This window comes from Sorex araneus, chromosome 2 (genome assembly GCF_027595985.1).
Source record: "Sorex araneus isolate mSorAra2 chromosome 2, mSorAra2.pri, whole genome shotgun sequence".
NCBI lineage: Eukaryota > Metazoa > Chordata > Mammalia > Eulipotyphla > Soricidae > Sorex > Sorex araneus.
Genome location: NC_073303.1, coordinates 74862153 through 74889827, shown reverse-complemented (window position 1 = coordinate 74889827; position 27675 = coordinate 74862153). Strand labels below are relative to the sequence as shown.

The 27675-nt window shown below is 41.2% G+C and overlaps 1 protein-coding gene across 1 annotated transcript; it reads right to left on the bottom strand.

Moving 5' to 3' along the window:
- Positions 1-296: 296 nt before the first annotated feature.
- C2H8orf89 (chromosome 2 C8orf89 homolog) lies at positions 297-17595 on the bottom strand. The gene is made up of 6 exons (XM_055124434.1): positions 17457-17595; positions 15157-15304; positions 13328-13457; positions 9998-10061; positions 8670-8729; positions 297-445 (listed from the first exon to the last, which is right to left on the bottom strand). Exons 1-6 carry the CDS (start codon positions 17581-17583, stop codon positions 297-299), a joined length of 678 nt encoding a protein of 225 aa, XP_054980409.1. The 5' UTR covers positions 17584-17595.
- Between the last annotated feature and the right edge of the window lie 10080 nt (positions 17596-27675).

Genomic DNA, 27675 nt, shown 5'->3' with positions numbered 1-27675 from the left:
ATCCATGTGCATAAAGCTGATGTGATATCATTTTTCTTATGCTATTGTCTCCATAAACCATAATTTTAAATGTCACTTTTGGAGATACCAACAAAATACAAATTATTCCATATATAGCATTATACATTTATTTGCTTATTATACATACATTTCTACTTTTATGTAAATCATTGTGCATTCTGTCATATAAAAATGGAAATATATAAACCTTAAAAATCAATAAAGAAATCAAGACACTGTATATCTTTACAATGTAAACCTTAAAAATCAATAATGAAAGCAATATACTGTATATCTCAGCAGTCTCTTAGGTCTCGTTTTTTGCCCTTTTTTGATTTTTTAATTATCTCTTGATGAATGGTGTTACTCTCCAATAGGGCTATTTTCGAGAGTCTCTGTAAGAACTGAGGTGATGCTCCAGGGAGAGGATCCCGAAAGCCAGAACCTAAGAAGGAGAAAAGTTCAGTTGTTACAACTAAATAATGCAAACCTGAACCACAGTCTCTAAGGCAGGTTCCCAGCCAGGGATCGTAAAGTTAACCTGGAGTGACGATCTGGATGACAGATGTTAAGAAATGGTCAGGTCCAGTGGGGGCTGGAGGGATAAGACAGCAGGTAGGGGCTTGCCTTGCACATGGCCAACCCAGGTTCTATTCCCAGCTTCACATATGATCCCCAGAGCACCACCAGGAGTGCTTTCTGAGAATAGAGTCAGGGGCACGCCCTGAGCACCACTGGGTGTGGCCCCAAAACAAAACAGACACATCAAAAAAGTGGAGGCCCAGAATGTGGCTCAGCTGTTTAGGAATTCCATGCACCAGGCTTCCCTGCATGAGGTGCTATGTTGGAAATAGCAGCAATAAAACAAACCAAAACAAACAATTAAAAAACAAAAAATCAGATTTAGCGAGACCAAAATCTTATCTCTGGGGAGATACTTAGTAACTGTCAGAAACAGAGTTTAAACCTAGAAAGATCAAATCCAAAGTTGTCATGTCATGAGTAAATTTTCACCATATTGACCTAAATAGGTCCTAAGTATAACATTTTGAAAATAATGTGAAACCATATAACTTTAAAATATTATTTTAATGCGCAGTTTCAAGCGTCAAAAAACAAAAAAAATCTGTATTCAATTATCCAACCAGGTTGTTTTTTGCTTGCTTTGCTTCCTGTGAATGTGTAACGTGAGTGGAAATTTCAGGGAGCATAAGAGGGAAGGCTGTGAGCGGATTTCCTGTTCTGGGCTGTGCAGAGAATCTGTGCTAGGAGACACCATGGATACAATTTTTTTTTCTTTTATTGAATCATGGTTGAGTCACAGTTATAAGCTTTCATGTTTGAGTTTCAATCAAACAATGATCAAACACCCATCCTTCCACCAGTGCATGTTCTCCATCACCAATGTCCCCAGTATGCCCCCCCCTCTTTCTAACCCTCCCCCCTCCTCCATGGCAGGTCATTTCCCCCATACTCTCTACTTTGGGGCATTATGGTTTGCAATACAGATACTGAGTGGTTATCATTTATCTACTTTCAGCACACATCTCCCATCCCGAACAATTCCTCCAACCATCATTGTCTTAGTGATCCCTTCTCTATTCCAGCTGCCTTCTCCCCCAGCTCATGAGACAGGCTTCCATCTATGAGGCAATATTCCTGGCCCTTGTGTCTACTGTCCTTGGATGTCAGTCTCATATTATGTTATTTTATATTCCACAAATGAGTGCAGTCATTTTATGTCTGTCCTTCTCTTTCTGACTCATTTCACTTAGCATGATACTCTCCATGTCCATCCACTTATAAGCAAATTTCATGACTTCATCTCTCCTAACAGCTGCATAGTATTCCATTGTGTAGATGTACCAAAGTTTCTTTAACCAGCTGCCTGTTCTCGGGCACTCAGGTTGTTTCTAGATTCTGGCTATTGTGAACAGTGCTGCCATGAAAATATAGGTGCAATGAAAATATAGGTGCAGATGGCATTTCTGGATGGAGCGATAGAACAATGGGTAGGGCATTTGCCTTGCACACGGCCGACCCAGGTTCGATTCCTCCCTCCGTCTCGGAGAGCCCAGCAAGCTATCGAGAGTATCTCACCCGTACGGCAGAGCCTGGCAAGCTACCCGGGCCATATTCAATATGCCAAAAACAGTAACAACAAGTCTCACAATGGAGATGTTACTGGTGCCCGCTCGAGCAGATCACTGAACAATGGGATGACAGTGACAGTCACAGTGATGTCATTTCTACTGTGCTTTTTTTCATCCTCAAGATATATTCCCAGAAGTGGTATTGTGGGGTAATATGGAAGTTCAATTTCTAGTTTTTTAAGGAATATCCATACTGTTTTCCAGAAAGGCATTCCCACCAACAGTGAAAGAGTGTCCCCTTTTCCCCACTTCCATGCCAGTACTGGTTGCTTTTGTTCTTTTGAATGTGTGCCAGTCTCTGTGGTGTGAGATGATATCTCATTGTTGTTTCACTTTATCTCCCTGATGATTAGCGACGTGGAGCATTTACTCATGTGTCTTTTGGCCATTTGTATTTCTTTTTTGAGGAAGCTTCTGTTCATTTCTTCTCCCCATTTTTTGATGGGGTTGGAGGTTTTTTTTCTTGTACAATTCTACGAGTGTCTTTTATATCCTGGATATTAATCCCTTATCAGATGGGTATTGGGTAAATATTCTTTCCCATTCTGTGGGCTCTCTCTATATTTTGGTCACTGTGTCTTTTGAGGTGCAGAAGCTTCTTAGTTTAATGTAGTCCCATTTATTTATGTTTGCTTCCACTTGCTTGGTCAGTGCTATTTCATCCTTAAGGATGCTTTTAGCTTCAATGTCATGGAGGGTTCTGCCTACATTTTCCTTCATGTACCTTATGGATTCATGTCTGATATGGATCCACTTTGATCTGACTTTTGTGCCTGGTGTTAGACAGAGGTCAGAGTTCTTTTTTTTTTGCAGACAGCTATCCAGTTTTCCCAGCACTACTTGTTGAAGAGGCTTTCCTTGTCATGGCTACAATTTAACTAAGTAAAATGTGAAGATTTCAAAAAAGGAAACAATACATTTTTAAGATATACTGAACTAGGACTCAAAAAGAAAGACAAGGAAACAGAGAGATGCTTTTTTTAAAAGTTAAGATTAGCAAGCTAGTACCACTAAGAAAAGAGAGAGAGAAAGAAAGAGAAAGAGAGAGAAAGAGAGAGAGAGAGAGAGAGAGAGAGAGAACTAATAAAATAAGAAATGAGAGGCTGGGGATATAATTCAGTGGTAGAATACTCGCCTTCCTTTTGTGACATGCTTGAGTTCAATCCCTGGCACCACAAAAGAAAATTAAGTTAAAAAAAAATAAAAATAGGTACCAGACAGGTAGTGTACCGGGGTAGGGTGTTTGCTTTGTACGTGGTTGCCTGGTTTGATCCCTAGCATCACAAATGGTCCCGAGTCCACCAGGAGTAATCCCTGAGCTCAGAGAAGGAGTAACCCCAAAACATTACCGATGTGATCTCCAAACCAAAAATAAATAAATAGGTAAACAAATAAACAAATATAGGGGCCAGAGAGATATTACCTCCGGTTGGGCAATTGCCATGCACATGGCAGACCTGGGTTTGATTTCTGGCACTGCATATAGTTCCTCAGAATCAGCAGCCGTGATCCCTGAGCACAGAGTTGGAAGTAAGCCCTGAGCATCGCAGGCTATGACCAAACCATGGCCCCCTGCCCACAAAGATAGAAGATTTTCTAAATAAATATTAGAAAAAGAGAAATAAAGAAAATACTACATTTTATGCCAATGCATTTTAAAACATAAAACTTAAAAATCTAGGGGAAAAAGTCTTACTAAAATTGAAGAATTTGATTGCCTTAAGAATTCTAAAATTAGCCGCCCAGAGATGAACCGAGAGCCGCGGCACGAGAAGCAGAGCCTCCGCGCCTATTGACTGTGATCCTGAGGTCTCCTAACCCATTTTGACACCAGAGCGGACTCTTGCAGCCATCCATTTTGACTGTGAACTGAGCTAAAATATTAGAAACCCAAAACCGCTATTGCGGCCGCGCGGACTCAAAGTCTTCACTCTTACCAATGAAGAGAAATTATTACATGATGCCTATTCGGCAGGCCTGATTGTTGGGGAAAATTTCCAATCAATAATAGTGAGTTCTGTATGGAAATATGAAATGTACTCAATATATATAGAGAATAATGGGAATATCATTAGCTACTTAGATGGGGGGTGGGGTGGGAGGGGGGTGTATTGGGGTTCTTGGTGGTGGAACGGGTGCACTGGTGAAGGGATGGTGGTTTAATCAGTATTTGACTGTGACTTAAACCTGAAAGCTTTGTATTTTTTTCTTGTTTTCACGGTGGTTCAATAAAATATTTCTTTAAAAAAAAAAAAAGAAAAGAAAAAGATTCAGATAAATATGGAATCCAAAAAAAAAAAATTCTAAAATTAGAATAATTGAACCAATATTAAAGCAGTTTCCCGAAGAAAACAAGTGATTCCAATGTTTTCCCAAAATAATTTTATCAGATTTTCAAGGGAGAGATCATTGCATTTTTATTTTCATTTTTAGGGGACCATACTTTGCAGTGCTCATGGCTTATTCCTGGCTCTCTGATCAGGGATCCCTCCTGGAGATGTTCAGGGGACCGTACAGGATGCCAGGGATTGAACCAGGGTCAGCCACATGCAAGGCAAACCGCCCTGTGAAGGTTTCGTCACCAGTACCATATAATGCCTGCTAACCAGCACCATGAATGATCCCTGAGCCACCCCCCGAAATATAAAAAACGGTAAGCAAACCCTTTTGCTAGTAAAAGTGCAGTAACTTGGTACATTGAAACCAGACAGAATTAACACTATTGAAACTAAGTTACTTAACTACAATTAAGCTTTTTTTAATTTACAAAGGAAAAGAAAGGCTGAGATTAGTTTTGTTAAAAAAAAAAAATCTAGGGGTTGGAGCGATAGCACAGCGGGTTGGGGTTTGCCTTGCACGCAGCCGACCCGGGTTCGAATCCCAGCATCCCATATGGTCCCCTGAGCACCACCAGAAATAATTCCTGAGTGCATGAGCCAGGAGTAACCCCTGTGCATCGCCAGGTGTGACCCAAAAAGCAAATAAATAAATAAATAAAATTTAAACTACAAAGAGATAGTACAGGGGATAAGGTGCTTTCCTTGATAGTACAGGTGATAAGATGCTTGCCTTGATAGTGCAGGGGATAAGGTGCTTGCCTTGATGGTGCAGGGGAGAAGGTGCTTGCCTTGAACCTAGTAGACTCGGGTTGGACAGAAGCTCCGGAAGGTAGGTCATTTTGTTTTGCTGAGGTATGTACCATAAGCTCCAGCACCTAGTACAATGACTGGCACAGAGTAAACACTCGATTTGTATATGAATGAATGGACTGCCTTCTGTCTGACTCTGAAGGGAAATCAACACGCATCTACTGTTACAGAAACCAGTGTAAGCCCTGCAAGGATTCAGAGATGAATAAAATAATGGTACCCAGTACAAAAGAATCATAAAGCTGATCTACTGGAAAAGAAGTAAGCAAATATTTATTTGGATCAAGATGGAAAGCAATTGTCTCTTGTTCTAATTAACATTTGTATTTTTATGTCATGCTGCCTGTTGCTTAGAGAACTAGTTTATAGTATACGGAAATTCAGAGAAAAGATATTCATAAGAAAAGCTCATGAACATTTGGCTCTATGAAGTTCCATAGATTGAAACTTGCAAAGTGACTAATAATTCAAGTATTGACTGTTACTGGAAATACCAACAAAGTTTTAACTTAGTTGTTTCAGATTGTGTTCTTTGTTTGGAGATGTTCTGTTCACTCCATTATTCCATAAGTGCAAAACCATAGAAGTGATCAATGCAGAAGAAAACAATTATGATTACAGTAAAAACAAAAAAGTTCTTTTGTTTGTTTTGGGGCCACACCAGTTGGCTCTGTGCTTAAGGATTACTCCTGGAAGAGCTTGGAGTAATCCTATGGAGTGTCCTATTCACTGTACTATTTCTCTGGCCCACAATTAGGTTTAAAATTTTTTTTGCAGTGATAGAGACAAAGCTAGGCCCTTCATACATGTGTAATATGTGTGGAATTAATATGCATGCTTTGCATATAGGAGGTCTTTGTTTAATTCCCAGCACCACCTAGATTCCTGTGCTCTGGTGTGTGTGGCCCCCAAACCAAAGGAAAAAAAAGAAAATCTTAAATAATTTACAAAATTATTTTATACATTAACAAAAATTTTTTTAATAATCTGGATGACAAGCACAAATAACCTATGTTAATGACGTGATGGTTATACCAGTGGTTTTCAACTAGGGCAACTTTTGTTACACTAAGGACATTGAGCAACTGTCTGGAAATGTTTTTGATTGTCATAATCTGAAGAGGGTTGTTGGCATCTTGTGAATAAAGGCCACAGATGCTGTTGGCCATTCTCCAATGCACAGGAAAGAACTCCGACAAAAAGATTTAAACACGATGGTAAAAAACTCTTGAAAAATTTTAACAGTAATCAGCAAACTATATGAAAGTAAAATTGAGAAAAAAGGAATGTAGTTAAAAAGTGTATAACTTGGAGCTGGAGTGATAGCACAACAGGTAGGGCGTTTGCCTTGCACGAGGTCAACCCGGGTTCAATTCCCAGCATCTCATATGGTCCCCTGAGCACTGCCAGGGCTAATTCCTGAGTGCAGAGCCAGGAGTGACCCCTGTGCATTGCTGGGTGTGACCTAAAAAGCAAAAGCAAAAAAAAAGTGTATAACTTAAAAATCTTTATCACTAATTCTTGGGACCAAAGAGATAGTACAATGGGTAGGGCATTTGCTTTGCCTGTGACCAACCTGGCTTCAATTCTCAGTACCCCACATGGTTTCAAGCCCACGAGGAGTGATCTCTGAGTACAGAGCCAGAATTAATCCCTGAGTACCACAGGGTGTGGCAAAAAGAAAAATCTTCATCACTAATTCTGGATTAAATTACCTCAGGAATGGAGGACCCTCTTGGGTTGGCTGATGCGTCCCAAATGTAGACTAGAGATCGAACACAATGGCCATTCAATGCCTCTATTGCAAACCACAACACTCAAAAGGAGAGAGAGAACAAAAGGGAATGCCCTGCCACAGAGGTGGGTGCCACAGAGGTGGGTAGGATACTGGGATCATTGGTTGTGGAGAATGGGCACTGGTGGAGGGATGGGTACTTGATCATTGTGTGACTGAAACACAAACACGAAAGTTTGTAAGTATGTAACTATACCTCACGGTGATTCAAACTTAAGAAAATAATAATAATTTTTAAAATATAGAAAAAATTACTTCAGGAAATGTTCAAAATTTATTGGAAAACTTAAAAGTAAGACAATGCTTTATTTCACACTTCATGTATTGTTCCCTTAGTACAATTCTACCAAGAATCCATAATATATAAAGGTAAGAATTGATACCCAGAGAGAGAGAGAGCTCAACGAGATGAATGCATGTTTTGAATTGTGGGAGGCCTGAATTGAATATTTAGTACTTCATGTGCTGCCAAGAGTGACCCCTGAGCACTGAGCTGGAGTTGCCTTTGAGTACTGCTGAGTGTGACCCAAAAATACAGACCCAAAATAAAAAGAGAGAGACAAAGCAGTAAGTATAGATACCAGGGGGCTGGTGCGATAGCACAGCAGGTAGGGCATTTGCCTTGCACGAGTCCGGCCCAGGTTCGATTCCCAGCATCCCATATGGTCCCCTGAGCACTGCCAGGAGTAATTTCTGAGTGCATGAGCCAGGAGTAACCCCTGTGCATTGCCAGGTATGACCCAAAAAGAGAAAAAAATGTATAGATACCAGAACTCCTAGGAAATCCTGTATAGGTTCACAGACATCATTAAAAAGTATAATGGCCTGACTCATTAGATTTCTCAATGTCTGTTTTTGAAAACTCAAATTCTGATCCAACTGATCAGATAAATGGAAATACTAATGTCTAATTTATAAAGTTTTGAAAAAAACAAGTTCATACTTCAGATATGTTAGAAGTATTCAGGGTGTGCTATAAACATTCTTAAGTCTTTGAAATAAATCAATATAAGAGTAGCTTTTGAAGAACTTGGGCTGTGGGCATATGAATAAGCTTCTATGGTTGGACATTAAAGGTATACCAGATTCATGAAAATTTAAGTAGAAGACCAAGCTAAGAGGGATGGAAAGAGGGAGGTGGTAAAATCCATTATCAAGTTTGTGTTCCCACTTTAGTCTGTGGGTCATGAGGGCCAGCTGTTTTTGAAGAAGGGAGGGAGTGGCATAATTAGAAGGCAATGTTTTAGGCTTTCCTCACAGCACTGAAGAATTTAAAAGGTCAGAGTTTTCAAACAAGAAAACCAGTTTTCAAGCTATTGAGAAGTGACGAGAGCCTATCCCAGGGAGCTAATAATAAAGATATATATATATATATATACACACATATATGTATGTATATTCATATATATGGGTACATATCCTGGTAAACATATATAAACATATATGTTTATATATAGTTAAAATATATTTACTTGTTTATTAAATAAATAAAGCTTAAGCAACATTTAAAAAAAAAAGACGTGACTTCTTAACAAAGAAGTGTGGCAAAAGAAAAGGATGAATCAACTTTACCTTTTGATTTCTCCTTAAGTGGCATCAATGAGTATACCGGCTTCATCTTCTTTAACCTACAATTTCACATTATCATAAAGTACTTTTATATGCATGTAGGGCACATTAATTTTTTTAAAACTACAAAATGAGGCAAGAAGTCTTAAAACTACAAAATACTGTTAGTGAAACTCACTTATCATAAAACAACACATGGATTTAAATCAACATTAGAAAAGTGAATGTCCTTTCATCAAAACTAACCCAAGGAGAATAAATATAAGCAAGTTCAATATATTTGTTCCTGGGTTGGGGCAACAGCTCAGCAAGGCCATGGCATATGCTTTGCATGTAGAAAACTCGAGTTCTATCCCCAGCACCTCAAATTTCCTGAGTGCTACCAACTGTGGCCCAAACAAGCATAAGTTCAAAATATTTTATATCCTGCTGTTTGCTAAAAAATGTTATCTATTGGTAGATGAATGCTATGACTAACCATTCACTTTTTATCATGATGTGTTTTTAGGTTTTCTTCATTCTCACTATTTGTGATTCAGGCTAAAAGGAAGAGAATCAAGATTATTTACCCAGATATGTGAATATGCCAGATCTAACTATAACTCTTTTGTACACTTATTATCTATTAGTCACATGAACCTGACTTTTTTTTCATAATTATTGGTGGTTCCTAGATAAAACAAACATATATTGGGTCTAAATAATAGATCAGTTATTGGAGGAAATAGGTCACGCTGAATCTCTTCTAATCAAGATAACCCAAATTAATTGCAAATTTCTTACAATTACATTTTAAAATTTTGGGGGGGTCATATCTGGTGATCCCCTGGGGGGGCTATAGGATGCCAGGGACACAACCCAGGCCTCCATCATGCAAATCAAGTGTTGAGCCATCTCTCTGACCCATGAACCCAATTTTTTTTCAATGTTCTTTGCATCTAAGTGAAAGAGTGACCATTCCCTGATACATTATCAAAGAATGCCTTAAAATTCACTAAAAAATATTTATTGTCATTAAAGAAATTTTAAAAACATGTTAAATTTCCACCAGAGTTTTTAAAAATAAAATATTCACATATGGGGAGAAAATAAAGGGGAAGGATGTTGTACACAAAACACTATTTCAAAAACGAGGGCTGGAGCAATAGCACAGTGGGTAGGGCATTTGCCTTACACCACTGACCTGGGTTCAATTCCCAGCATCCCATATGGTCCCCTGAGCACCGCCAGGAGTAATTCCTGAACGCAGAGCCAGAAGTAACCCCTGTGCATCACCGGGTGTGACCCAAAAAGCAAAACAAACAAACAAATAAAAGCGAGTACTTCCCTGGTTGGCCAAGACTGTTCTTTCAAAGGTGCAATCCACAGAGGAGAATAAAATAATTTCAGGCAACTCTGCATTGGAATAGCTAAAATAAATTTATTTCAAAGGCATGGGGAAAGCTCTCATTTATCTTTGCAAAGTACTCATTAGAAGCATTCTGGCACTTAGCCATAACTCTTGCACTCTGTGCAAGAAGAACATTCAACACAAATACAACATTTTCCTATTATCCTCTATAGGCTTAAGTAAATTCACAATCAAGTCAATGCAAAATATTGAGGGGGAAAAATCATTTCACGAACAGTCCTGTTGTAAATAATGAAACAGAAATCGAAATCAGGTCAAACAATAGGAAGCAAAATAAGTGGGTTCATGCGGTGGGTTTTTCCCAGCCTTCTGGATTCTTTAAGATGATCACATGCAACCCTTGAGCATTGCTGGGTGTGATTCAAAGAAAAAAAACGAAAAAAAGATGATCATAAGCACTGAAAAAAAGTGAGTTCTGCTAATCCCACACCACCACAGGCCATTGTGATTTCAATGAAAACCACACAAGCAAGCTGGGTGTCAGGAATTCAGGTCTAGTAAATGATGAAAACACACTGCCCTTCAGGGATGGTTCCAAAGGTCCCTCCTTTTTCTACTCTACTGCCCTCCTTTCTTTAAATAACTGCTATCATGAACATACAAGTGCAGGCGTCATTTCAACTATACTTTTTTGCCTCTCCGGGATATATTCCCAGGCAATTGCCTCTTCTTACCATTACTATTTTCTTAGCAACATCCCTCTTAGACTGGCAGAATGTGGCATTATTATAAGGAGTAATTCATAATAAGGGACCTGAAAAGTCATATAGCACAATCTTTTAGATTTTGGTTTTTGCCCTAAGGATATTTAGTTACTTTTCATTATGTGCTCTTCTAAGAAGAATTCTTTTATAATGTCAATATAAATTGTGTAAAAGTTGCTTGTTTGATATAGAACTGGTGTAGAAGGACTGGAACGTAGAAAAAACTCCAGAGGTAACAAGAGAATAACTGACTTTTAGGCCTTCTGAAGTGCCTTTTGAATTTAATTGTCTCCTTTCAAAGACCTTGGATATTTTGGTTTCTGACATTAGCAAGATTTTAATGGTTGCCTTTATTTAGCATAATTTATTTTTCTATGCTCTTCTCTTAGTAGTGACTTTTTATAAAATCATGAATAAACTTATTCTCACATTCTATCTGGGACACAGGTGATTCTAGGATGCTGGCAGTCATTGATTGGCAATCTTGTTATCAAGGTTTTATAATTTTATCATCTTTGTTTATAGATAATTAGATGACACACTTTCCCATTTTTGCTATTTTTTTCATTTTGGTGCCAGAATAGATTTAGTTAGAACCAAACACACAGGTTGTTTCAAGGATCAAAGTCCAGCAGGTAAAAGTTTAGAACCACAGTGACAAATCAATGCTGCTTCATTTTTTTATGTTTAATTAAGGGACATTCTATATAGACAGGACAAATTTGTGTAGGTTCTTTTTTGAATTATTTCATGATTGGAGGGGAATTATTTGCTATTATAATTACTCTATCTTATAATGTTACTGTTACGCAATACATTTTTTAGTATTTCACAAATTTTAGTTTGACTAATATAGGATTAAATATTTTTAACTATTTTTAAAATTATTTTTATTGATTTTAAAGATGGGCTGGAGCAAAAGCACAGCAGTAGGGCATTTGCCTTGCACGCGGCTGACCCGGGTTCGATTCCTCCGTCCCTCTTAGAGAGCCTGGCAAGCTACCAAGAGTATCTCGCCCGCAGAGTAGAGCCTCACAAGCTACCCGTGGTGTATTTGATATGCCAAAAACAGTAACAAGTCTCACAATGGAGACGTTACTGGTGCCCGCTCAAGCAAATCAATGAGCAATGGGATGACAGTGATTAGGTGATACAGTGATTTTAAAGATAATGCATGTTTAAAATACAAAAATTGAGAAAGCTTAAAATGCAAAGTTAAAGTATCCCAGGTTCACAGATAATATAACAACCATTAAGTTTGGTTGGGCTTTAAAAACTTATAATACACATACACATACATATAAATTTTATTTATAGAAATAATGTGCCTAACATAATTTGTAAATATATTAATTAGCATTAATATATCATTGCTGTATAGTATAGATATATACTATATCATAGCCATAGCCATGCTCAAGGCCCCTCTCCACACGTTCGGACAAGCCTCACGCATGAAGGAATCGACAGAGGAACCCAGGTGTGCTGGACCCGGGGATGAAGTCTCCAAGCATGCTTGGATTAGGACTGGGCCTCTTCTGTCCAGATCCCCCATTTTCTCCCCCGCGCCCCCCCCCCGCCCCGTGCTATATAATCCCATCAACGGCCATCATCCAGATATAAAACCAAGCTCCCGGAAGCCACATCTTACAGCCTAGTTCTCCCTCTTGGAGAACCTGGCAAGCTACCAAGAATTCTCCTGCCCACACAGAAGAGCCTGGCAAGCTCCCCATGGCATATTCATATGCCAAATACAGTAACAATGATGGGTCTCATTCTCCTGACCCTGAAAGAGCCTCTAATGTGGCATCATTGGGAAGGACGAGTAGAGAGGCTGCTAAAATCTCAGGGCTAGGATAAATGTAGGCGTTACTGAGACCGCTCCAGAAAATCAATGATCAATGGGATGATGGTGATAGTGATAGTGATCACTTCCCCTCCTAACAATTTATAATCTCTCATCCTCTCTGATTATGCCTTATTTCATTATATTTCACTTCAGAAAGAGTAGTTTTGTGCACACAAACACGCGCGCGTGTGTGTGTGAGAGAGAGAGAGAGAGACAGAGACAGAGAGACAGAGACAGAGAGAGAGAGAAAGAGAGAGAGAAAGAAAGAGGAGAGAAGGAGAGAGCCGGAATATAACACAGATCTGTCATGTACAAGGCAAGTATACTATCACTAATCAGATATGTCTGTCCTTAGCAAAGGATGAAGATGGTCATAGCAATGGCACAAGGTAGAGTGCTTGCCTTACATGTAGTCAACACAGGTTTGATTCCTGGCATCCCATATGGTCCCCCTCTCCTTGTCAGGAATGATCCCTGAAAGCAGAGCCAGGAATAAGCCCCGAGCATAGGTGGGTGTGGTCCCAAAACATAACAAAAATTAACGGAAAGAAACAGCAAACAACAAAATCATTAATATAATGTGGCCAGTAAACACTGTTTGAAGACAATGTAGTGATGAGAGAGGCATATATATGATATCAAGGATTTTCTTTTTATGTAGAATATTGAAAGGTGTGGCTCTGCAAGCCCCCAGCACCTTGAGAATGATCTGTGTATCCCCAGCACTGCATTTTGGGGGCCTTATATTGAGCTGCCAGCTAGCCTCTTTGTTCAAGAACTGCCAGAATTCAAAGTCAGTGGGATTTTTCTGGCTGACAACTTCATTTCTGAAGACAATGCAAAATCTTCCATTAGGCTGACATAAGAATCTCCCTTCACACTAATGTAAACTAGAATTGAAACCCAGCATGGTATATTCAGGGTACAAAAAACAGCTAGTACTCTCCAAAAAAGTAGAATAAAATTGCAAGTATATTAAAATTAAAGCATGAATAAAGAACCATGAAAACGAAAGTAAGAGAATGTTCCCAAATAAAAATTGATATTTTAGGATGGTAAATTATCAAGTACTTTTCCCCCCATTTTATATAAAAAAGTTATTTCTTTTTATTCTTTGGGTAAAATTAATAAACAACTTCTCATTTCCAGTGTATTCTATTATTAGAATTTACTTCAAGTGTAATAAACAAGAACAAGAGTGGAAACAGAAACCTCAAGAAATAAATTCTTAAATTACAAATGTGCTATGTTATAAATGGATGATTTCAAGCCTCATCATGGTCGGGAATAATATGAAAACTATAAAAAAAATCCTGAAAAAAAAGAAGTTGCACTTCAAATTATTATAAATGTTTGTTTTAATTGACAGAGTAGACAAATAGCAAACATCCAACACTATAAATAATCAATGAATATACGACAAAGCAGAATAGAATATGAATCCAAAGAGAATGTGAAATATTTTACTAATCTATGATCTTTTTGGGGAAATAAGTTTCTTTTCTGTCTGTTTTGGACCACAGAGAGCAGTGCTCAGGACTTATTCTTATCTTCATTCTCGAGGACCATTCCTGGGGTGTTCAGGGAACACTATGGGTGCTGGGGATTGAACTCAGGTTGGTGGTGTGCAAGGCAAGAGCCTTATCTATTTTTCTAATGAATGGTAAGTCAGTCTGATATAGAGTAGAAAAGATGTTTATTTGGTTTTTAATTTGTCATGGTGCCAGGAAGTCAGTCCAGGGCCTTATGTTTTAAGGCCAATATTCCACCACAAATCTACTTCCCTGGCCCCAAGGAAAGGTTATTTATAATAATGTTTTAAACACCTGTGTTCAAAGTCAGTGGGACTCTTCTGGCTGACAACCTTATTTCTGAAGACAGTGCAGAATCTTCGGTAGGCTGACATAAGAATCTCCCTTCACACTAATATAAAGTAGAATTGAAACCCAGGATAGTATATTCAGGGTACAGAAACCTGCTAGAATTGCAGAGAGTTCATTTACTTGTCCTACTAAAAAAATCCAATACTCTCAGGGGCTACTTACATTATGGAAATAAATTATTTTGTTTGTTGTTTTTGGGTCAGCCATGCACAAGGCCAGAGATCTAACCACTGTACTATCACTCTGGCCCCAATAAATCACCTTTTTAAGGGAACTCTTTAAATTCTGATGGTGTCATTCAAAAATAGAAAAGTACCCACTTATTTAACTCTATAAAATCACATATTTGAAAATGAATAAGTTCTTTATGGGGAAAAAAAAGAGAATGAATTAGACTCCCTTATCAAAAAAGCTCTAGCACTCGGCAGTATTGTTACAAAACTCAGCAGGGGCTGGAGAGACAGCTTAACAGGCTAGAGCATGCACGAGGCCTGATTCCTTCCCTGGCCCTGCACAGTCCCCAGCACTGCCAGGAGCGACTTCTGAGCACTGAGCTGGAGGAGACCCTGAGTATGGCCGGGTAGGATCCAAAGCAACAGCAATAACAACAACAAATAAAGAGAATTGAAGAAAAATGATCTACCTGACAGAAAGCATCTCCGGGTGGAAGTGCTGTTGCCTTTCTGGAACCTGTAGTGGAGCTGAACTTCTCGAACAAAATTGAAATTCCGGTAAATATGGCATGTTGATGGATTCTTTTAACTCTCCTATACCAAATGCTGCGGTGCAGTCTATTTAAAAACATCATAAGACTCTACATTACTTTATTTTGTTTGCTTTTAGGTCACACCAGCAATGCTCAGGGGTAACTCTTGACTTTGCACTCAGAAATGAATCCTGGTGGTGCTCAAGGAACCATATGGGTCCAAACCCAGGTCCTTGATTTGCCAGGGACCGAACCCTGGTTGGCTGTGTGCAAGGAAAATGTCCTACCCACTGTACTACTGCTCTGGACCCAAGAATATACATACATTTCTTCTTGATTATGTGAGTATAATTTCTTTTGCCTCTTTTGATTAAAAGACACAGCACAATAGACAGTCAGTCATATAGTCAAGAAAATGAAGTGACTCTTACTGAACTAACACTTCCCACTAAAATGCCTTTCAGCTCGCTGTGAGTAAGGTGGGTGCTGTGGAGATCAGGTCTTATCAGGATGCACCGGAGGCCCTTTTGATCTGCCCTGCATGAGAACTGGTCCCTAAAGCTGAACTTTCCGGGAACTGTGCCTGCAGGCGGGGGTAAAGTGAAATTATTTTTATAGAAAAAATAAAGTCAGGCTCAGTCTCTACCAGGATTTAGGCGATTTGTCCTTTGCTGCAAAGAAGAATTTCAGGACAAGGCAGAGAGTGAAGTAAAATCATTTTGCTGAGGGAGAATATCAATTCTCAGATGAATGTGGGGTTCACTGGGGAGTGGGGAGAGAGGAAGGAAATTCATGCACTAAGCAAGGACATGGTAACTCCGGGGTGGAGCACTGCAGAGCTGGGTTTTCTGCACTCCTCCCACTCTCCAGCCGTTCTTGAACTGCAGTGACAGCCAGAATCAGCTTGGACTCGGTTAAGTGCTTGATGTAGAATTAATTTGTGGCTGCTGTGCATTCAGAAGCCATAGACTGTCACCTATTTTTTTTTTCACAATCCCAACATGATTACACAACCCTATATGGGCTGTTAACCCGCATTTGAAGCAATCGTGCTGTGAAGGAGAGATTGTGCACCCAGTTGGGATGTGGGAGCCTCCAGAGTAGAGTGCCCCTGAAAGGAGAGAAGCTATGGGACCAGGGAGGCAGTGGGAGAGGCGGCATGCAGGACTTGCAGGCAGGAGGCCCTGGGTTCAATCCTGGCACCCCTGAGCATGCCAAGGGCAGCTTCCAAGCACTGAGCTGAGATGCAGGTGGCTCCAGCATGGACTGCGCTGAGCTCTTTAGAAAAAATGAATATACGTCTTTTCTGGGCCACTTTAGCCTAGTGGTCTGTGCAGATAAGTCCTTTGTCCAAGACTTTGGAGTTCAGAGATTTTCTGCATCCAGAGTCATATTTGGGCCTTTCTTCCTGCTGAACCATGCATGTCCTAAGGTAAGGTTCTAGCCTTCGGCTTTGGACTAGGTCAGTCTTAAGTTAGAGCTTTGATTTGGTGTTAAGACTGGGAGTATCTGGGGCTGGAGTGATAGTACAGTGGGTAGGGCATTTGCCTTGCACGCGGCCGACCTGGGTTCAATTCCCAGCATCGCATATGGTCCCCTGAGCACCACCAGGAGTAATTCCTGAGTGCAAAGCCAGGAGTAACCCCTGTGCATTGCCAGGTGTGACCCAAAAAGCAAAAAAAAAAAAAAAAAAAAAAAGACTGGGAGTACAGTCTCCTGTCCAGGGCTGGGTGGCGCAAGATAACTCCTTTTCATGCATCCTGGTTTCAAAATTTTTAAATTCTGGGGCTGGAGAGAGATTTAGAAAGTAGGGCATTTGCTTTGTATGTGGCTGACACGGGTTCAATCCTTGGCATCCCCGGGGCCGGAGCGATAGCACAACGGGTAGGGCGTTTGCCTTGCACGCGGCCGACCCGGGTTTAATCCCCGGCATCCCATATGGTCCCCCAAGCACTGCCAGGAGTAATTCCTGAGTGCAAAGCCAGGAGTAACCCCTGAGCATCACTGGGTGTGACCCAAAAAGCAAAAAAAAAAAAATCAATCCTTGGCATCCCCTATGGTCTACCAAGCACCTCTAGGACTGAGCCTTGAGCACAGAGCCAGGAGTAGGCCCTGAGCACCGCCAGATGTGGCCCCAACACCAAAAAATATGTTAAACAAAATTTATAAAATACAGACACATTCAAGGCATTGTGTCTATATTTTCCTTTTATAAGTGACATGTGAAATGAAGTTACCTTTTTTAAGTTTTTGTGTCTCAAAAACTGTTTTTCTCCAATTGCTCTCAAAAATAAAACAACTCTCAAGGGCATTTCTGGAGACGTTAGAAGTCTCATATTTTAATTCAGGAAATAGCACTGACATTTTTTCTTCTTCCTTCAACAATGCTGCAGAAAGTGAGATGTTCCTTCAGATTTAAACACAAAATACAAAACAAACAAAAAGGTATATCAGAGTTAAGTATTTTAGTTCTTTCTATCTTAAATATGTAATATTAACCTATATTCAAATGAAAATTATATAGTTTATTTACAACACGCAATACATAGTCTGGAATTTTAAGGATATGGCTAAAGTGAGCAGTAAAAATGTTTTCTTTATCAGCATGAAATTTGTTTATAAATGATATACATGGGGAGTATCATGCTGAGTGAAATGAGTCAGAAGGACAGGAACAGAACAGACATAGAATTATTGCACTCATTTGTGGGATATAAAACATATATATAACATGAGGCTGAGGCTAATATCCAAGGATAGTAGAAACAAGGGCCAGGAGGAGTCCACAGTTGAAGCTTGTCTCAAGTTCTGGGAGACAAGGCAGTTGGGATAGAGAAGGGACCACTATGACAAAGATAGTTGGAAATGACCAATCTGGATAAGAACTGAGGACTGAAAGTAGGTAAAGGAACAAATAAGATAATCTCTCAGTATCTGTCTTGCAAACCATAATGCCCAAAAGGGAGGAGGAAGGGGGCAAGAGAGGGAGAGAGAGAGAGAGACAGAGACAGAGGCAAAGACAGACAGAGAAACAGAGACAGAGACAGAGAGACAGAGACAGAAACAGAAAGAAAGGGCCTGCCATAGAGACAGGCTGAGCCGGGGAGGGGAGGGGGAGGTGGCAGGAGGGAAACTGGGGACACTGTTGGTGAGAAATGTAACTGGTGGAGGGATGGGTGTTGAAACATTGTATAACTGAAACCTGATCATGAACAGCCTTGCAAGTGTGTATCTCACAATGATTCCATTTAAAAAAATTCTAATTTTTAGGATGACTTCTTTCAAATTACCGGTCACATGTATTTGTCGATATAAATATTTGTTTTTAATTTTTTAAACCAATTTTATTGAGATACCAGGATTTACTATACCGGTAATTATGCTTTTCTGCATCCATCATTGCAACACCACACCCATCCCCCCAGAGCCACCTCCCTCCACCAATGTCTGAAGGGCCCCTCCCAGCAACACCCCTCCCATATAAGCTCAGTTCTGTGGGGGAAAATATCCAGTTTCGGTGACTTTGGCTGTTTATTCCATATATGAGGAGATCCTTTTTAAGTCCAGCAAGTAGCAAACTATCATGTAAAAAATATTTAGAATTCTCTTTTTTAAAAAATGACCATTAGGGGCTGGAGCGATAACACAGCGGGTGGGGCTTTTGCCTTGCACGCGGCCGACCCGGGTTCTGATCCCAGCATCCCATATGGTCCCCTGAGCACCGCCAGGGGTAACTCCTGAGTTCAGAGCCAGGAGTAACCCCTGTGCATCGCCAGGTGTGACCCCCCCCAAAAAAAAAAAAAACCAAAAAAAAAAAAAAGACCATTATATACCATGTACACATGGGATTTATCTCCGGCATGGAAGGATGGTTTGACATAGAAAAAATTAGTTAATGTGTGAGACTATTAAGGAAATAAAGTTAAAATATAATATGGTCATCTAAATACAGAAACAGCATTTATAAAAATTAACACCCTCTCACACACAAAAAGAAAAACCACTTTGAATCAGCTAAGAATAGACTACAGGAGTAGAGTAGTCTATTCTACCCCTTCCTACTCCCTAAGAATAGGACTACAGCAAGTAGAGTGCTCACCCTGTACCAGGTCAACCAAGCTCGGGTTCGATCCCCAGCATCCCATATGGTATCCTGAGCATTCATGGCTAGGAGTGATCCCTGAGCACAGAGCCAGAAATAAGCCCTGGACACTACCAGGTGTGGCCCCCAAACAAACGGAACAAACAAAAGAATAGAGAGAAATGATCTCATTGTCATAGAAGCTATGTATGAGGGGCGGCATGTAGCTCAGCCACAGAACTTGCAGAGCAAGTCACGTTCAGCTGACCCCAGTTCAATCCCCTAGGCACCACATGTGGTCCCGAGTGATGCCAAGAGTTATCTCTGAGCACAGAGCCAGGAATAAAACTGCCAGCTGGGTGTGGCATGCAAAGCAAGCACTTTTACCTCTGAACTATCTCTCTGGCTCAAACCAATTTTTTTTTGTTTTATTGAAACTTATTTAGAAAAATGTGAGGGGAGAGAAAGTGATTAGAGTGTGTTCGAGAGAGATTCCAGGCTTCTCCAGGGTGGAAGTAGGCAAAGGCACAGGGAGGCGAGCAAGGGAGACAGGTGTTCAAGTGCGGAGACGAGCCGAAAGAGCAAGCCCAAACCAAGGAATTTTACATGAACAAAGGGATAAATGAAAGTTATTGAAAATTTAGTCAACTAGTTTCAAGATCAAGTCTATAGATCGTATATAAAAGAATACCTTTCTGTTGTCTAAATTGATTTTTGAGACTTAAAAAACTAGTCAACATAAAGCATTAAATTATAGGCCTATAAGAGACTCAATCCCTTAATTTTAAACAATTGAGGTTTGAAGGTTAAAAATATTTGCTTTTAATGTCATACAACAGGTTATAAAACATATTTATTCTATCAAAAAAATTTTAGGGGAAGAGGAAATAGGGACAAAGGAAGCAATCAAAGATACATTAAGATTACACAAGACTGGGGTTGGAGAGATACTACAGTAGGCAAAGCACTTGTCTTGCATGCCACCAACCCAGGTTTGATCCCGGGAACTCCTTATTCATCAAGAGTGATCCCTAAGTGCAAAGCCAGGAGTAAGCCCGGAGCACTGCCAGGTGTGACTGGAATTAAAAAAAAAAAAAAACTAACAAAGCTAAAAATACAAATACAAAGCATATAAAATGTTAGGGAAAGCACTTTTTAAAAAATCTATTTATTTCATTCCCTCTCCTCCACTCCGCTATTGTTGGGACCTCTGTGGTGACAGCAGGCTGAGCGGCTCACACACATCTGTAGTTAGTGTCGGGGGTCACGAATCAGATTGCCATGCACGTGGGCTTGGACTCAGCGCTCACTGAGATCCTGCACTCCTTCAGACTCAATGCCTGCACACATGAGCATGGGAATAACCTTCTTGAGACAGGTGTGCAAGTGATTATACGTGGGGGTGCCCGTGGTGCCCACTCATACACTCACCAGGAGTTGCTCTTGCTGCCTAAGGTTTGTGCAGAGCTGTTTAAAGTGCTCATTTGGAAGCCGCACCCGTGCGTGGAGCTCATACAGCCTGATCTGTGGTGTGGCCAGAAATTTTCTCATGGTACTGGAGCGATAGCACAACGGTTGGGCTTTCGCCTTTCCCGCGGCCAACCTGAGTTCGATTCCTCCGCCCCTCTCAGAGAGCCCGGCAAGCTACTGAGAGCATCAAGCCTGCTCGGGAAAGCCTGGCAAGCTACCCGTGTGTATTGGATATGCCAAAAACAGTAACAATAAGTCTCTCAATGAGAGACATTACTGGTGCCCGCTCGAACAAATCTATGAGCAATGGGATGACAGTGACAGTGACTGGGGCTTGCAGGCAGTGAACCTGCCGGGCTCAATCAACGGAGCTAGGGGTCCAAGTGAGAGTAAGTGCTTGTCTTGCATGCAGCCACCTGGGGTTTGATCCTTGGCACTCCAGATGGTCCCCTGAGCACTGTCGGGAGTGATCCCTGAGCACAAAGCCTGGAGCACTATTGGACATGGCCCTAACCAAACCAAACAGCTGAGCTAACAGGATTGTGCTTAGGGGGATGTGGTGACACAAAGGATTTGAACTTGTGACATCAGGCTCGCAAGGCAACATTCTAAGCCACTGCACTATTTCTCCTACTTCAGGAAAGTTGATATTCAAAATGATACAGCAAGATCCTTGATGAACATAAATGGTTCCCACGTCCCAACATTTATCAGCAGTTAGCTTGCAAATTTGTACTTTAAATATTCAGCTCACAGGAAAAATTGGATTTACTTGCTGCCTCGGGGCAAGTTCTCGGGGGCTACTACTGGCATGATGCTGGACAGTCGCTCTCAGTAGTGCCTGGATCAAACATCCTTCATGCAAAGCATGTCTGTTGATCTGTTTTCCTGGCTCTTACACTTATTTTTGTGTTTGGAGTTAAGGAGTGCTTCAGAGTCATTCTTTGGCACATGGCTGTCCATTTTTCCCAACATCACTTGTTGAGGATATTTTTGTTTTCCCATTATACAGTCATGCTCCTTCATCATCGAGAAGTGTGTCAATATGTGTGTGGACTTATTTCCGAATTCTTTATTTTATCCCATAGATTCATGTGTGTCTGTTTTTAAAAATATCATACTAATTTTCAAACCACAATGCCCCAAAGAAGAGAGTGAGAAAGAGGGGTGGCACTGAGGGAGGTGAGGGAGAGGGTGAGGGAGGGTGAGGGAGAGGGAGAGGGGGGGGAGGGGGGAGGGAGAGGGAGGGGGAGAGAGAGAGAGGGAGAGAGAGAGAGAAAGAGAGAGAGGGAGAGGGAGAGAGAGAGAAAGGGAGAGAGAGAGAGAGAGAGAGAGAGAGAGGAGGGCAGGGGGAGAAAAGTGCCCTCCACAGAGGCAGGCTGAGAGGAGGGCATTGGATGGAGGGAGGGAATCTAGGAACACTGGTGCTGGGAAACATACACTGGTAGAGGGATGGGTGTTGGAACATTATTACTGAAACCCAACTATGAAAGGCTTTGTAATGGGCTATCTCACGGTGATTCAATAAAAAATTTTTTTTTACAATATCATCACTGACACTGTATCACTGTCATCCCATTGTTCATCAATTTGCTCCAGCAGGCACCAGTAACGTCTCCATAGTGAGACTTGTTGTTACTGTTTTTGGCATATCAAATATGCCACGGGTAGCTTGCCAGGCTCTGCTGTGCAGGTGAGATACTCTAGGTAGCTTGCTGGGCTCTCTGAGAGGGGCAGAGGAATCGAACCTGGGTCGGCTGCATGCAAGGCAAATGCCCTACTACTGTGCTGTTGCTCCAGCCCACAATATCATACTACTTAATTTTTTTAATTTTTAGGTTTTGGGGCCACACTCAGCAATGCTCAGGGGTTATTCCTGGCTTGCAGGCAGGAACTACTCCTGGCAGTCCTTGGTGGGGGGCGTGCATATGGGATGCCTGGGATCGAAGCTAGGTGGGAACCATGGCAGGTGGCCCTACCTATTGTGCTGTTGCTCTGGTCCCCCAAATATCATACTATTTTAATTACTTTAAATTTGTCATATAGTCTGAGATAGAGCAACATGATGCCATGATATCTCTTTGTTCTCAAGATCTATTTAGTTACTTTGTGGTCCCACTTATTTAGCTAATTTTGTTGTTACCCTAAAGATTGTCCTGGGGAAAGCCAGAGAGGCATCTCAGTGATGAGCGTACACTCTATGTGGAGGAGACTTATCTCAGGGCCATGTGGCTGTCCATTTTTCCGACCCACCAAGCACCTCACTGGGAAATGCCACTGAGCACCACTAGGTGTGACTCCAAAACAAAAATAATAGCACCAAAATTCTGCTCAGGATGCATTGAGTCCGTATGCTGCATACTGCTTTTGTAAGATATCCATTATTAATTCTCCCTGTCTATGAACATCTTTCCATCTCTTTGTCTTATTACATATCTTTGAAATATGTCTTATACTTTTCATTGTACAGTCCTTTTACTCTGTGTCATTCCGAGGTGTTTTACTATTTTGGATGTGATTGCATTGAAACAAGACAGGATCGCTTTGTCTTTTCTTCTTGCTCATAGAATGCATTATTTGAAGTAAATCAATTTTCAATCTGTGACAAGTACGTTATTAAATTATTTCTCATGGACTGCATGTGTGGTCTTTTGGATTTTCTCTACATATGTTTCCACTGGTCTCTGTCTGGATTTGAGAGATAAATAACATCAATAACTAGTCACTAAATAAGTCTCCTGGATTGTAGTCTCTGAACCAAGTAGTAATGTGTATTCAAAGCCCAGACCTGAGTCAGTGCAGTCTAATGCTTAACAGCAGACTCCCGCCCAGGGTTCAGATGGGTGGCTAGCATCCTACAGACGACTCAAGCCAATGGGGAATATTTTTCTAGTTATCTCTGTATCAAGGCACTTGTGGCATGCTGTATTTTCAAGGAAGATACTTTAAAAAAAATGTTTTAATTGAATCCAGTGATGAACACACTTACAAAGTTGTTCATAATTGGATTTCAGTCATATAATGTCCAACACCCGCCCCTTCACCAACGTACATTTCTCACCACCAATGGTCCCTGTTTCCCTCCTGCCCTCTCAGCCCCGCCTCCTGCCACTACATTTGGCACTTTCCTTCTCTCCCACCCCCCTTATCTCCTCCTCCTCCTCCTCCTCCTCCCTTCCACCCTCTTTCTCTCCCCCTTCCTTCTCTCCCCCCTCTCTCTCCCCCTCCCTGTCTTCTCCCTCCCTTCCTCCCCCCTCTCTCCCCCTCCCCAAAGCAGATACTTATATATTCATTCCTGCCTCTAATGTAATGTAGTGAAGTTGGGTAGGAGAAAGAGAACAAGAGTTAAGGGGCTTGCCTCACAATTGACCCTAGTTCAAATTCCCAACACTGTATATGATCCTCTGAGCATTGCCAGGGGTCAGTCCTAAGAACAGAGCCAGAAATATGCCCCTGAGCATTCCAGAGTGTGTCCCACTCCAGGCCCAGCAAAAAAATTAAAAAATGAGGTTGGGGCTGGAGTGATAGCACAGCAGGTTTGCCTTGCACATGGCCGACCCGGGTTTGATTCCCAGCATCCCATATGGTCCCCTGAACACTGCCAATGAGCACTGCCAAAAGTAATTCCTGAGTGCAAGGCCAGGTGTGACCCAAAAAAGCAAAAAAAAAAAAAAAAAAGAATAGAAATGATGTCTGTGTCCTCTTCCCTGAATCTATTTTTCCTCAGTTCGCAAATGTGTCTGAAATGGCATTGTGTGATTTCCAGGGGTAGGTATGAAAGATCACATGGCTTCCACACTTTCTCTTGAGACTGACCTTTGCAGCCAAGCCCTTTCTTTGGGTGCAGAGCCCAGGTCACTGGAGGAGGCCTCCCCCAAAAGGACCCAGCTAACATCCAGCACTATGGTCTAACTACGCCACCAGCACCAACCATCAGACATGGGAGTTAATAAGCTTGCAGGTGATTTCAGCTCTTGGTCTTCAAATGTGTCCTTGGAAGCTCCAGACGTTGTGAATCCAGACCAAACTGGCCCTGCTGTGAACTGTCCAAATTCCTGACCCTCCAAATCCATGAGCATAATAAATGGTTGTCTGGCAAAAGGTGTTTGGGAGAAATGTGTGATGCAGTCATTAGCAAGGGAAACAGGCCCTCTTTGTGACTTCCAGCTCTCGGCAGATGCTCCTCAGCGCTTCCGATGTGAACATGCCTTCAACTCTGGCACCTGGCGAGTCCTTTCTCAGGGGTTCTAGCTTGGTCTCATAGCCCTCAGCTCTCTGCTTCTGTCCCCCCAACAACTGAGATACAAAGAAACACAACAGAGTCCCTTCCACATGAGGTTACTGCCTCTTTGCCCAAAACTATGACATAGAAAACTGAGTAACTTAATATTTTTTAGATTATAAAGATACTAAAAAAGTAAAAAGAAAATCCTGTAGAGTATATGTATATATGACATAGCTCATTAGAGAAAACATATGTATAAAAGTTCATTCTACACTCAAAATCAATATTCTGACATTCAACTTCCACCAATCAAAATGGCAAAGCATACGATATTTTCTTCTATATTAGATGGTGTAAGATGGGTTTTAAGGAAACAGGTATTTTCGTAAGGTTTCCATTATGTCAGTATACTTCCAGAGAGCAATCTTGTAATATACATGTCCTTATAATTTTATGTATTTTAAATCAATAATCCACTTCCAAGAATTTATCCACAAGAAAATAATCAGGGATATATGGATATGTATCTTCAAGTATGTGAAATCCTACATTTGCATAAAAGAAAAATTTAAAAGGTTGAAAATAAACCCAAATATCAATTAATAGATGGTAAGATTATTTTTAGCTTAAACCAAAATACATATCAAATAAACATTTTTAAAAAGATGTGTTGCAGATTAACTGAGAAAGCTAGTTATCCACAATATTAGTTACTGTGCTAGCACTGAACATATAAAAATGACTCAGAAACAAAAGGACATAGTCAATTGTGGGAACAAAGTAAATAATTACAATTCATTGTAAAATGTACGAATTATGAAGCACTGCTGAAAGTTTACCAAGCCTTGGCTAAATATTAGAAGAGCTTTGCTTGCAAATTTCTTTTGTCTTGATTTTGGGTGACACCTGGCAGTATTTAGGTGCTACTCCTTACTCTGTGCTCAGGGATCACTCTCGGTGTTGCTCAAGGGACCCTATGTGGAACCCAGAGATGAACCAGCAACAGACAGATGCAGGAAAGGCAAGCTTACAACCCCCACAGCCTCTGTCAGACTTACTGCCTTAGACTTTTTAATTTAAAAATATTTTAGCTTTTGGGTCACATCTGGAGCAGCTCAGGGGATACTCCTAAGTCCATGAGCCCTTTGGGGTTTACTCCTGAGGAAACTGGACCATGCAGTGTCAGGGATGCTCACTAATTCTCTGAGCTATTTCCCCAGCCCTGTCCTGCTATAGATTTTGAGATAGATTTCAAGCTATGTCCTAGATGTACTATTAAGCAGAAGTTAACTGTGGCAGAGAAGGATCAATGGCTACTACAATTCTTGCTTCTCCCAAAAACAGCTTTCCTAAGAGGTACCTCCCATCTCCCACCCTGCCGTGACTGGAAATCGAGTGACATTATGTTGCGTACTCTCTGCAAGGATTTTGGTGGGGGATGGGGCTAGTGAGACAATACAGAGGGTATGGGTTTAAACTTCAATATTCCATATGGTCCCCGAGCACCACCAGGATTGATCCTTGGTTATTCCCAACAGTGCTCAGGGATACTCCTGGCTCTGGAATTACAGGGGATACTCCACTCGGAAATTATACCTGGCAGTGCCTGAGGGGCCCACATGGACCCCAGGGATGAACCTGGGTTAGCCTGTGCAAGGCAAGCACTTTACCCATGCAAGGCAAGTGGGTGCCTTACTGCTCAGGGCTCTGCAAGACACTGCAAGACAGGCATGCTGGGTTTGGGGACTCAGGGGTGAGTTTGGGGCCACACCCAGCTGTGCTCAGGGCTTACCTCTGGCTCTGCATTCAGAGACCACTCCTGGCAAGATTTGGGTGGGCCATATGTAGTGTAGTGCCAGGGACTGAACCCAGGTCGGTGTGCATGGTAAGCCCTTACCTGCTGAATTTTCTCTCCAGCCCCATACTTTCTCCTACCCCTTTTTCTGTCTAGGGTTAGGCAACCGTGAGATAATAATAAAAGGCACTGGCTGAGACTTTCTAAGAAAGTTGCCTGTTGACCAGAACACTTGTCTGGATATTATAATTTTTTTTTTTTTTTTGCTTTTTGGGTCACACCCGGCGATGCACAGGGGTTACTCCTGGTTCTGCACTCAGAAATTACTACTGGAGGTGCTCAAGGGACCCTATGGGATTCTGGGAATTGAACCCGGGTCAGCCGTGTGCAAGGCAAACGCCCTACCCGCTGTGCTATGGATCCAGCCCCCACCTTGATATTATCATGTGAACAAAAAAATCAAGCTATCTCAGAGTGATATCCCAGTGCAGAGCCAGGAGTAAGCCCTGAACACCATCAGTTGTGGCCCCAAGGCCAAAACAAACAAAAACGGACTACTAAATTTTTTTTTTTTTTTTTGCTTTTTGGGTCACACCCAGCAATGCTCAGGGGTTTCTCCTGGCTTTGCACTCAGGAATTACTCCTGGTGGTGCTTGGGGGACCATATGGGATGCCGGGGATCGAACCCGGGTCAGCTGCGTGCAAGGCAAACGCCCTACCCACTGTGCTATCGCTCTGGCCCCCAACGGACTACTAAACTTTAATGTATGTACATCAAACCAAGTAAATCTGGTTTATAAAATTCACTTTTATAGAATTGCTCTCCTATGTCAGAATTGGGGCCAATCTCAAAGAATGCATATGTAAGTTATGATAGAGCTTTAC

Coding starts and splice junctions, on each gene's coding strand:
- C2H8orf89 (XM_055124434.1), bottom strand. CDS start 17,583: ATGTCAGTGCTATTTCCTGAATTAAAATATGAGACTTCTAACGTCTCC. Junction 10,062..13,327: donor ATACACAGATCATTCTCAAG/GTGCTGGGGGCT, acceptor ATTCCAATGCAG/AGTTGCCTGAAATTATTTTA. Junction 8,730..9,997: donor GAAAGAACAGTCTTGGCCAA/CCAGGGAAGTAC, acceptor TAATGTGAAATT/GTAGGTTAAAGAAGATGAAG.